The sequence below is a fragment of the Vulpes lagopus genome, chromosome 6, assembly GCF_018345385.1.
Source record: "Vulpes lagopus strain Blue_001 chromosome 6, ASM1834538v1, whole genome shotgun sequence".
Taxonomy (NCBI): domain Eukaryota; kingdom Metazoa; phylum Chordata; class Mammalia; order Carnivora; family Canidae; genus Vulpes; species Vulpes lagopus.
Window position 1 is genome coordinate 78,649,064 of NC_054829.1, and position 13,141 is coordinate 78,662,204.

Genomic DNA, 13,141 nt, shown 5'->3' on the forward strand with positions numbered 1-13,141 from the left:
GGGAGAAGCAGGCTCTATGCACCGGGAGCCCGACATGGGATTCGATCCCGGGTCTCCAGGATCGCGCCCTGGGCCAAAGGCAGGCGCCAAACCGCTGCGCCACCCAGGGATCCCCTCTCTTCTGACTTTAAAATACCTTTGTAGTTGTAGATTTAATTTATTCAGCAAATGAAAATTTACTAAGTAGCAGAAACTATACAAGAACTGTGCAAGAACGTTTGTGGTTTTTCCACATGGTATATTTGTTCAGTAATAAACTCTTCTGTGTCAGGAGTCGAGTATCACTCTGGATCTGGGGAAGAGCATTTCAGACAGAAGGCACAGCACATGCAAAAACCCTGAGGCAAAAACAAGCTGAGAATATGTAAAAAACAGACAGACTTCTAATATGGCAGAAGTACAGAGACTAAGGGGAGTAGATGGAAGAGATGGGGTTGGAGAGGGTTAGAATATGCTGGGCCATGGGGTCTTCGTACAGAGTTTAGGTTTTATTCCAAGAATGATAGGGAATCATTGGAAGTCTGTAAGCAAGGGAGTACTAGAAAATAATTTACATTTTTGAAAGATTATTTTAATTTCTGTGGCTCACAAACTGTGGAGGGGAAAGAGTGGTAACAGAAAGCAGTCAGGCTGTTGAGACCAGGTAAGAACCGAGAGAGTGTTTTAGGTTTTTCTATTAGGGCATAATATCCTAGGAGTAAAGACTGTGTCTCACTTGATAAAGTTTTGGAATATAGGTGAGGTTTGGTGGAGTGAGGTCTGGAGCTGACGACCAAGAAAGAATTCTTGAGACGTCTTTGGTGCAAAATGGTGGTTTTATTAAAGCCTGGGGACAGGACCCGTGGGCAGGAAGTGCCGCTGCCCAGGGCCTGTGAGGGGTGGCTGATTATATACCTGGGAGTGGGAGGGGTTTGGGGATAGCTTACTCTCTAAGGAATTCTGGAAGCACGGTTTCCAGGGCCTTGAGGGGACCAGCATTGTTGGGGAAAGGTTACTTATTACCATCTAATAAAACCTGAGTCATGAGACCCTTCAGATGTGTACCGGTGGGCCATGTGCTTGGAGGATGATTGTCAACACATGTCTTGGACGTTTAGAGTTAAGGGGAAATTTCTAAAGGAATTTTTATATGTTAAAGTAGACTTACAGGTCCTGGGGGTCTGGCTAAGATTGCCTTCTGCCCTTAACGAAGTATGAACATCGAGGCAGTTGAGTCTGTAGAGGAATGTCACTCTCCTTGTTTCAAGGACTTGTCAGTGTGCTTTGTCCTCAGCTAGCCCTGTGTCCCCCCATCATCACTCACCTTTAAATGCTTAGCTCAGAGCAGATGCCCAATACACATCTGTCAAATTAAATTAATTGCCAAGCTTCCTGACAACACACAACACTCGTGTCTAGAGGACACGAATGATACGTTGGCCTTTCAGGATTTCCAAATACGGAAGAAGGATGAGGTGAACGGTGACACCATTTCTCACAGTGGGATGGAACGAGAATGTGTGAAGTCAGATTCAGCTGGAAAGTCCTGGATTGAGGAAGATGGCAGTAGAGTTTAGCATTTAGAGAGGAAACTCCCTCTGGTAATGAAAGCAGAACTATTGACACTTGGCTCTATCTAATTTGTTTTGCCTGCCGCACCCCGCCAAGCCCCCCAATGGCATAGTAGATGTTGGGATGTAGCACATTGTCATAGCAATCTGGGAGGCTGCCAGCCTCTGTCTCAGAGCTGAAAATAATCAAGAGCAAGAAAAATAATAATTCAATAATGCTCCTTTGAATATTGAAAATAACCATGTTGCCTGCCTTCAAGCAGAGGAAACGGACTGTACATATATAATGTGTGAAACAGGGACAAAGGACAATAAAAAGCAATGCCAGCCCCATTATATTTACGGTTTTCCCTGCTGTTGTTGCCAGAAAACTGCTTTGATGACTCCTGGTCCCACTCGCTTAGCAGAGGCAGGTGACCAGGCACTGTACTTCCTTCCCTTTTCTCTCCAGGGCTCTTTGGCAGTCATTGAGAAGCATCTACTCATGAAGCTGGGTGTGATTTATAGGGCTCCTCTTCCTCTTCTTCTTCCTCCACCCCAACTCAAGTATTGAGAGCATCTGGGGCCTGGGAATTGCATTTCGATACACAGTTCCTATCTGTGGCACTTATGTAACCTCCTCCCCTGGCTTTCCTTCCAAAAACCTATAAAACAGAACATTTTGGAAGCAATCACAAAATGCAGTGATATGCTTAGAAATATTTCACCATTTCTCTATTTCTTGTGAATTGGCATGTTTTTGTCTGAATTGATACATTTGTTTATCTTTTATGATGTGACTTTAAAGAAAGAAAAAGGAAAAGTACTTCATGCTTTCCTCTTTGGGGTTTTTTATTTTAGGAACTGAAAGATGATTTGAAGGGTGATCTCTCTGGCCACTTTAAGCAACTTATGGTGGCCCTTGTGACTCCTCCAGCTGTGTTTGATGCAAAACAGCTGAAGAAATCCATGAAGGTATGAGCCCAATATGAACCATTTCTGCCTAAGATTCGACTATGTCAAGAATAATGATTTACTTCCAGCGCACACTTGAGATATGGGTGTAAATAGGATAGACTTGGATGTCATTCTGATGCTGTGCTACCCAAGTGTTAGAACAATCCTGAAATGGGGGACGATTGTGGAACCTTGAGCCCAAGTGTTCCTGGGCTGAAAGGATATCATCTTTATCCTAATTTCATTTCCTTGGTTTTGGACTCAAAGAGTCAAATTTATTACTTTGTTGTCACGGAGAGTAAATGGCACCATCATCCACCCCATTGCTTAGGTCAGAAACCTAGGATTACCTTTGATCCCTTCTTTCCCTCACTCTTCAAAGCTCCCCAAATCTATCTGCAAGTTTATTTCCTCTTCTCCCAAATAGGTCTGCAAGTCTATCTATCAGAAATGTATGTGTGTCTCTCAAAATCCATTACTACCTTTCTAGTTCAACCATGACCATCTCTTGACTGGACAATATCAGTGCCTTCCTAATTGGTCCCTTGCCTCTATTTTTGCCCAGCTGGAATCCATTCACCAAGATTTATTGCAAGAAATTTGTTACCTAATTATGGATCTTACTATGCACATCTAAAATCTGTTGGGCAGGTTGTCAGGAAGGGCAGGCTGGAACTCTTAGCAAAGCTGGAGCTGCTGCCCACAAGTAGAATTTTTTCTTCAGAGAAGCCTGAGCTCTGCTCTTAAGGCCTTTTAACTAACTAAATTGGGCCCACCTAAAATGTCTAATATAATTTCCCTTGCTTAAAGACAATAATGGATTTTAGTTACATCTACAAAATACCTTCATAGCGGCACCTAGATTGTATTTGATTGCATAACTGAGGATTGAAGCCTAGCCAAGTTGATAAAGTTCCATTAAACTGCCCACCACACCCTCTCCTCCCTCTCTCCTCAATTCAATTCTATAGCTACACTGGCCTTCTCTCTGCTGCTTGAACAGTCTAAGTCTATTCCTACCTTGAGGTCTTTATATATGATGTTCTTTCTATCTGGAATGTTTTCCCTCCATATATTTTCTATCAATTCACTCCGTTTTATTTTCTTAATTGCACCTATTACCATCTAAAGTTAGCTTGTCCCCCCCCCCCACTTATTTGTTTTTTTATTTTTTTGTCCATTCAATTAAAAGGCAAATCTCTATCACAGTTGGGAACCTCATCAGTCTTGGTCTGTATCTTCTGTTCCAAGAGGAAAACCTGCAATGAAGTAGATACTCAACAAATGTGTTGATAAGAACAAGAGGGAGGAAGGAGTCTAGGTCCAAGGAATAAGCTGTATTCTAACTCCTTATCAGAGATAGGACTTTCTCTTCCTTGGAAGAGATATGGGCCCCCAAGAAGCAGTTAGCAAGATGGAATGAAATACACAAGAGACTACCTGGGGGAAATCTTATGAAGGATAAAGAGGAGACAGAGCAGAATAGGTTGGGTGAAGCTTCAGATGGCAATACAGGTCTCTGACACACATAAAAGGAGAGAGGGAGGGAAGGAAGTAGGCTCAGATAGGAAGAGCTTCCATATAGAGCTCTGAGAAAGTTGTGGCAGGCCAATGGGGAGCTTCTGAGCAAAGATTGCCCTTTGGAGAAGTCCCAAGTTGGGCAGAAATGACCCAGCTCTGGTACTTCTTCCATGTTCGGTAACTTGCTGAGAGCAACTTGGAGGGAGCATGACTTCTTGGCAAACTGTGGGGCAGATCCAAAGCTATGGCAATTGGAGTCTATGGACCAACTACCTTATTTGCAGCAGATTCTCTTAAAATGAAATCTGAGCAGCACATTTCTATGGCTGCCATTGGGGGACAGTTTAGCAGATGTAATCATAGGATTAGATTCACCAACAAGGATTAGAAAAATTTCTCTCTTATGCAAAAGAAATCCATAGTGAAGCAGTCCAGAACTGGGTGTCATAGCACTATCATTATCAGAGACTCAGATTCCTTCAGTCTTGAGGTTTTACCATCTTCAACCTGTAGATTGCACTTGTTGGCTAAAGATGGCAACTCAAGATCTGGGCATTGTATCTTCATCCCAGTCAGCTAAAAAGACAGTAAGAGACAAAGAAGAGTTCATTTTCTCTCTTTGAGGACTCTCAGAAATTGTATGTGGTACTTTACATATATTCTATTGGTTATCACCTAGTTATATGAATAAACATAGTTCTAAGGGAAGCTGAGTAATACAGTATCTATTTGGGTAGCTATGTGCTAGTTAAAAATTGAGGGTTCTATTACTAAACAAGGAAAGTAAGAGATGAGGTCCATTCAATTTTGCTGTGAACCTAAAACTAACCTAAAAAATAGTCTGTTTTTAAATTAATTAATTAATTAATTAAAAAGGAGAGATGTTGAGGGCAGCTAGGAACCTCTGCCACAGAGGGACAGAATTCAGCCTCAGTTCATAAGCTGCATTGACTTTCTTTGATCAAGTCCTACTGTAAAAGGCTTGAAGTTGCAGTGTGATTCAGTGATCTCAGTATAAACCAAGGCTTGAGGTAACTAGTCCCCAAACCAACTAGGCCCATAACATACATTATTAAGGCTTTAAAAATCTCCTTGTATGAAGATGTTACCTGCTGACCAACTTAGTGCATTGGAGGAACGATGGACTCATTCAAAAAAATGCAGAGCCCTTTCTAAATATAATGGCATGTTTGAATGCTTGCATCTGCTCTCGAATGACATGGGCTTTTCCTTTTACACTATTTCTTCCCACAAGTATTGAATTGATTTTCGCACTAAAGTAGGAAATCTCGAAAATTTCTATGTCAGCTTAGATGATTTGTGTTATTTGCATATGAAAACATGAAAAAATGAGAAAACTACTTGAGTGCAATATACAACCTTATGCTGATTTACTAAAACTTCATCTGTATAAAACAAGATATTAAGGCTGAAATGCCTGAAATTAAGCCTTTTAAGTATTCTAAAAATAGACCTCCTTTTCCTTTTTAGGGAGTTGGAACCAGTGAACAGGCACTGATTGAAGTCTTAACCACCAGAACAAGCAGACAGATGAAGGAGATTGCCCAAGCCTACTACACAGGTGGCTTTCTTTTCTGCTTACTTTTACCCCTGTGCACACACTGATGAGCTGGTGTTGCTTTTCCCAGAAATCCACCAAGCTCTTTTTCACAAGGCATTTTGGGAAGGCAAGACATAAAAGATACATTTTTAAATGGGCTAAGGTCTATGGATTTTCCAAGAAAAGTTGAACATAACCCAAGCTAGAAACTGCTGCCTAACAGTAGCATTGACACTCTGCACTTATAACATTACCACTATAGTGGATTTTGCTCTTGGCAATCACTGCTTAATTCAATCAACTATTTTCATCCATGTTAAGAGATTCAAGTCATTATATATTGCTATATGTTAAAAACCACTTAGATTAGCCTCTTGATTTTTCATGTGGAAAATGAGACGAGCCATTCAGAGAATGTGTGAAGCCTGTGGATTCAGGATAATTAGCTAAAGTCCTAATAGTCTGCTTGTTAGCTGTGTGAAAATGAGAAAGTCCCTGGAGCACTGACACAGACTGCCCAGGGTTAGCATGACTCCACAAGTTACAGCACAGTCCCCGGAGAACTAGTCTCACTTCAGACACCTGCCACAAGCTCAGGGTCCCCAGGCCATGTACCCTTCTGACCAAATAGCAAGGTCAGGTGTTCTCACCACTCCTTAGGGTTCAAGAGCTTGCTAGCATAACTCACAGAATTCAAGAAAGCCCTGTACGGTTGACCCCTGAACAACACAAGGGTTAGGGGTGCTGACCCCCTGCATAGTTCAAAATCCACATATGACTTTTGACTCCTCAATAACTTAACTACTAATAGCCTGCTGTTGACTGGAAGCTTTATTGGTAACATAAACAGTTGACTAACACACACTTTGTATCTTATATGTATTATACACTGTGTTCTTAAAATGAAGTGAGAGATAAAATGTTTTTTAGAAAATCAAAAGGAAGAGAAAAATTTAAAAATCCACATTTAGGTGGACTGTGCAGCTCACACCGGTTGCTCAAGGGCCACCCGTACTTACAATTATTGTTTTACTCTAAAGAATAGCAATCAGGAACAGTCAAATGAAGACCTGCATTGGAGAAGTCTCAGAGGGTCCCAAATGCAAAGCTGCTGTGTTCTCAAGAGACATCTCCCTCCCAGCACATCGATCTATAATTACCAACCAGGGAAACTCATTTGATCCTTGGTATCCAGTTTTTTTTGAGGTTTCATTACATAGGCATGGCTGAATCACCGGCCACGTGACTGTACTCCATCTCCAGGCCCCTCTGTTCCCTACAGGTTAGGCTGACATCACGTGGCTCAAGGCCCCAAGGCTTCTAATTACACATGTTGATCTTTCTGGGACCAACCCCTACCCTGAATCATCCTGTTAGCATGAACTCAGGTGTGGTTCATGGGGCCTGCCACAAATAACAAAGACACTCCTATTATTTGGGAAATTCCAGGGATTTAGAAGTTCCCTGCCAGGAACCGGGACAAAGAGCAGCCTGAATTCTGCATTATACAACAGCGTCCTCTATCTAATATTCCCCAAGCACCCCAAGGGAGCCACAGTTTCTGTTTGTGTATCAGGGAAGTCCTGCAGTAGGAGAGGTCGAGAAAAGGGATATACTGCCTCCTGGATGGGTGTTCAGTAGGTGACTGAGAAATTCTCATTGGAAGGTAAATACCTTCACTTGCCTCAATGATAGGTAAATGACTATTTTATTCATGTGCTCATCAGGGAACCATAAAACCAGAAAGAGCACTAGGCATTTTAATAGAATATAATATAGAGAATTGTTTACACACCCTTTGGAGAACTGAAAAGCGAAAAGGGAACACAGGGATAGCAGGAGGTCTCAACAAATCCCAGGGCTGGGACAACAGAGGAGATGGGGTTTTCAGAAACTAGAAGCTCATAGGAGGGGCACCACCCTGCCAGTGTTGTTGCCTCAGGGGCTCTGAGGAGTTCAGATCTGTGCGAAAGGGCTGCATCTGGCTAGAGCGGGCCCTCTTTGCCAGTGCTAATTGGCTCATTCTGGGAGCGGAACCTACCGCTGCTGTCAGGATAAAAGGCCTTCACCGCTTTACCTGCTGTGAATAGCAAACAACTAGCCTGCTCTTCTCTCCTCCTGCCTTCCATCGCCCTCTACCCCAAGTGGTGGACCCCAGGCAGGGAGTTGGGGCAGGGGAGAGGGGTACAGAAGAGAATTATAATTTACAGTGTCCTAATCCCAGCTCCATAAAGCATACAGGCTGATTTTGGAGTAGATGAGATAATTGCTTAATAATAGCCACAGATGGGCACATTGTAGGTTTTTAAAATATTTGGTTTTCTCAGTTCAATCAGATTTACACGTAAAAAAATCATCAGAACCAGTGGCTGTATCCCAAGATGCCTTGTTACTTCCTAGTGTTTCTTAGAAGAGTTACTGCTCCATGAGTTGACCCACCCCTTGGTGGCTTTCTGGGATCCAGCATCTACATACAAACAACCCTAAGACGTAAGCTCCATGAAGCCAGGAATTTTGTCTGGCTTTGTTCACTGCTGCAGTAGCTCCAGTGCCCAGAATAGTAGAGGATAAATTCAAGTATGCATTGAATTAATAGCCTCAAGATTGAGATTGTCATCTTAAGAGCCAAGTGAAAGTTCTAGCATTTAGCACTGTCGTTTTGCAAATATGACCTGTGATAATAGTTCAGTTATCAGCAGCCTTGATATCTGTGTGAAGTAAGCTCTCTAAGGCTATAGGAATGGACTGGCACCTAGGTTACTTTGATTAATAGGGATTAATGATAATTAAGAAGCAAAAGAAGGAAATAGTCCCAGCCATGTGTAGCCAAGCTTTACAGAAATTCAGGACACAGCACTACCCTAGGGATTCAGTTGTCCTTTCGCTCCCTCAGCACCAGGCATCCATTGCTCACTATGCTGATTTTTCTTTTCTTTTCTTTTCTTTTCTTTTCTTTTCTTTTCTTTTCTTTTCTTTTCTTTTCTTTTCTTTTCTTTCTTTTCTTCTCTTCTCTTTTCTTTTCTTTCTTTTCTTTTCTTTTCTTTCTTTCTTTCTTTCTTTCTTTCTTTCTTTCTTTCTTTCTTTCTTTCTTTTATTTATTCATGAGAGACACAGAGAGAGGCAGAGGGAGGAGCAGGCTCCTGGGGGACTTGATCCCGTGACTCCAGGATCAGGACCCGAGCTAAAGGCAGATACTCAACCACTGAGCCATCCAGGCGCCCCAATGCTGATGTTTCTGTTACAGTGACTCCTTCTTTTCCCTTTCTGCTTCTACTGTTCTTGACAGCACCAAGTAACTTCTCCTACAAGGTATTTGTCTACTTAGCCTTTTATTTGCCCCCATGGTTTATGGTTATTCTTGGCTTCTGTTTTGTGCCTTATTCCTTGGATTCTTTCTACTTCTTTGTTACTATACTGTCTTTGTCTCTTTTCTGTATGGTTCACTCCCTAAGAGAAGATTCAATGAGCTCGGGAAGACATCATCTAATAGATATTACTTTGGGTGACATTCTCCTACTAGGTCACCTCTTAGGCTGCTGGCTACCTATAGTCAGATGCCAGCGCAGTGGGAGTCAGCTACAGCAAGGGTGGTGGTGTCATATAATGTGAAATGGTGGCCCATGCATACAAAAGCCATCAAAATTGGCTACCATCTTGGCTTTTATAAAAGGACCAGGTGTCTTGTGTAGCTTGTCTAGTACAATGACACTATAGAGTCTAAATAGCTGATTTCTAAACTGTCTCTAGTATTTAAAAAAATTTTTCTAATTAGAATGGATAGATAAAATATCACAACTGTTAGATAAAATGATGCCTATTAAGTGTTGTTAGTACTTAAATAATTTGTATAAAAAATGGATTATGCTTATTTGAGTGGCTTCAAAAAATTACAGATTTTGTAAAAAAAAAAGACTAAAATCATGCTGGAAGGGTTTCTATTTCAACACAATTCTTGCTATTAAATAATCTCATACCTTCTACAATTGTCTTATGTTGATTTAAAAGGACATTTATATGACATAGTTTTTTTTTAAGATTTTATTTATTTATTTGAGAGAGAAAGAGCATGAGAAGGGGAGAGAGGTCAAGGGAGAGGGAGAAGCAGACTCCCTACTGAGTAGGGAGCCTGATTCAGGGCTCATTCCCAGGATTCTGGGATCATGACCCGAGCCTAAGACAGAAGCTCAATCGACTGAACCACCCAGGTGCCCCTGACCATTAGAGTTCTTGAGAATGTTGCAGGCAGAGTTCAAAGAGCTGCCTGGTGTCAGCTACATCTAGGCATATAGTGGCTGTCAGTGAATCACTACCTCATGGATGGAGCAAAAAGAGATTTAAAATCAATGGACATTGCACAATACAGTCTATGCAAGAGAGGCTACAACTAGTTAGTACTAAAATGTGTGAACACACAATTGGCATTTGTTATGGGAAATAGTATTTTTAGGGTACCTTTCTCATTTTTTGAGAGGTATCACATAATACTATCTGGCTGTATACATCACAATTAAATTTAGGTTCCATAAAACAAACAGTGGCTCAGATAAGATAAAAATGTATTTCTCCCAGATGTAGAAGAAGTCAGAGACAGGCAATTCTAGGTCTGGCATAGTAGCTCCTCAACACTTTCAGACTCCATGCCCCTTCTTGCTTCCTTCCATGCTGCTGCTAAGACATAGTGCTTCTCTTCAAATCCAAGGTGGTTGCCTGAGCTCTAAGAGTCAGTCTACCAACCAGGCAGTAGGATGGAGGAGGGACATGGCTGTCCCTTATGGAGAGTTCCCAGCAATGTCATGTGTGTTTGCCTTCATCTCGTTGCCAAGAACATAATTGTGGAGCTGTACCTAGCTAAGAGGAAAGCTGAGAATGCAGTCTTAAGTTGTGGGCATTATGTCTTGCTCAAGGACAGTGTTCTGTTACTGTGGAAGGACATAGTAATGAGAAGGCAAACTAGCAGCTTGCCCACCTGGCTTTTCCATGACACGTACTTTAGTGCCATTGTCAGATAAAGTGGACCATGATTTCATTCAAAATGGCAGTTCTTTCTGTTCTTCTGCATCTACCACAACACACACGACAGTAAAAGTTATGAGAAGAATGTATCCATATCAGAAAAGCACCAGGAAGGTAAAAACAGAAGCAAGATTTATTTTATCAGGTACTCATTCTTTGCCAATGTTGACATTTAAGCTTTTCTCTGTTTTGTAATAATGTTTTCCAGTTTGTCAAGGCTTAATTTATTCTTATTTGGTTTCAGTATATAAGAAGAGTCTTGGAGATGATATTAGTTCTGAAACATCTGGTGATTTCCGGAAAGCTCTTTTGACTTTGGCAGATGTAAGTTTTAATTTTTTTATTACCTAGCTGCCTGATAAGCTGTGTGCTTGATAAAAAAATTTTAAGGAGTTTAAAAATAACCAAACAGAGACAATGAGATTGCAATTTTCCTTGTGAAATAATTTGTTCATTTTACATTTTCATTTATGGACTCCAAAGAATATATATTTCTTTTGTCAGCATTTATATTAGGTAGGAAACTTGATATAGAAAAATTATATCTTCAGAAATGAGTGTATCAGTCTCTGGACTAAAAAAAACAAACAAGAGCTGCAAAAATAAAAATAAACAAAAAATGACTTGTTGCAACTTTATCTTTGCTGCCTTTGGAAGAATTGCTAAACCGATTGTCAGTATATGACCAAATGAGGCCACATCTAGCTCTCCCTTCTCAGGGGGTTCATGACTTTATAATAAAAGTGATAAGGTCAAGGTTGAGGTATAACCACAGATGTGTATAAGAGAGGCAGTAATTTAAGCCATATTTCACTGTCTTCTTTCAGCTGATTTACACAACTCTTAATGTGTGAGAAAATCCCAACAATGGCCGCGGCCTGAAGCTAGAAATAGTACTTGTCAACGTGAGTCATTATGCCACAAGAAAATTTATCATAATATGGTTTTCATTATTTTAAATAGTAAAAACCTTAGAGATTGAGCCTAGAAACTCAGATTTATGAGGCATTGCTGCAAGCAAACACTCTCAGAGGTTTATGTGCATAAGTGTACACCCATTTGCATGTGCACACAAGCACACAACACCCATAGGAGGCAGCAGAGAGTAGGGCTTCAGGGCAGGTGGTTAGAATCCAATGGACCTGAACTCTCAGCCTCCTCTGCTACCTACTAGCTTTGTTTGAACAAACGACTTTAAGCCTTAAAACCTTTGTTTTCACATCTGTAAAATTAAAATAAGAGTACCAACCTCAGGGGGTTTTGTGTAGATTGAGGGTGTGGGTGCAAACAGTACTTCGCACATAAAACGTGATTATTAGTAGTAGTAGTAGTGAGTCGGCATTTTTCTTACTGGAGCAGGGTGCACAATGGAACAGAACAAAGAGGCAGTCTACCATTAGAAATGACAAATACCCACCATTTGCTTTACGTGGATGGAACTGGAGGGTATTATGCTGAGTGAAGTAAGTCAATCGGAGGACAAACAGTGTATGTTTTCATTCATTTGGGGAATATAAATAATAGTGAAAGGGAATAAAGGGGAAAGGAGAAAAAATGAGTGAGAAATATCAGTGAGGGAGACAGAACATGAGAGACTCCTAACTCTGGGAAACGAACAAGAGGTAGTAGAAGGGGAGGTGGGTGGGGGGATGGGGTGACTGGGTGATGTTTACTGAAGGGGGCACTTGACGGGATGAACGCTGGGTGTTATGCTATATGTTGGCAAATTGAACTCCAATAAAAAATATATACAGAAAGAAAAAGGCAATCTAACAGCAGAATGGCGGCAGCTCTGAAAAGGAAAAGAAATCTTGTGGAAACCAGACAGGCATACAAGGATCTAATGTTGAAAATGGGAATAAATGCATTTAAAACTTATTAGAGCCAAACATTTCGTTCACCAAAAATTTCCAAAAAAAATTCAGGCAATTCCCCTTTTCCTATCTCTCATCTTTCTATGATGTGCTGAGGGTCTGTGCACAAGCACAGATGCACACTTTGTTCCTGAGGCCTCCACATTAGAGTTGGTGGCAACCTTTGAGGGCTCTGTTTTTTAATAAACTTTATTTTTAAGAGCATAAAAATCTTTTATTTTTAGATTTCCAGAAAAGTTGGGCAGAAAGTACATTATTGCATATTATCATTGGTGAACAAAAACTGATACACTATTGTTAACTAGAGTCCATAGGTACATTTAAGTTTCACTCATGGGTTTGGACAAATGAATAATGTCATGTATCCTCTGTTACAGTATCACAGAGAGTAGTTTTACTGCCCTAAAATTCCTGGCTTCCAACTCTTCATTCTTTTCTTTCTTTAAAACCCCTGGCAATCACTGATCTTTTTACCATCTCTATTTTTTTTTACCTTTTCCAGAATGTCATATGGTGGGAATCACAGAGCAGGGTGCCTCTTCAGATTGGCTTCTTACATTTATTAATATGCTAAGTGTATTTCATGGCTTGATAGCTCTTTTTCTTTTTATCACCGAATACTATTCCATTGCATGGATATACGATGGTGTGTTTCACCCGTTGAAGGCATCTTGGTCTTTTCCAAG

General features: G+C 40.8%; 1 protein-coding gene across 2 annotated transcripts in view; it reads left to right on the top strand.

Annotated features, from left to right (window-relative positions):
• Positions 1–13,141, top strand: part of ANXA3 (annexin A3) — a 47,834-nt gene that overhangs the window by 20,622 nt on the left and 14,071 nt on the right. For both annotated transcript variants that reach the window (XM_041759750.1, XM_041759751.1), the window contains exons 5-7: positions 2,391–2,504; positions 5,499–5,589; positions 10,826–10,905. In XM_041759750.1, the coding sequence (XP_041615684.1) occupies positions 2,391–2,504; positions 5,499–5,589; positions 10,826–10,905 (285 nt within the window). The remainder of the gene's footprint in view (positions 1–2,390; positions 2,505–5,498; positions 5,590–10,825; positions 10,906–13,141) is intronic.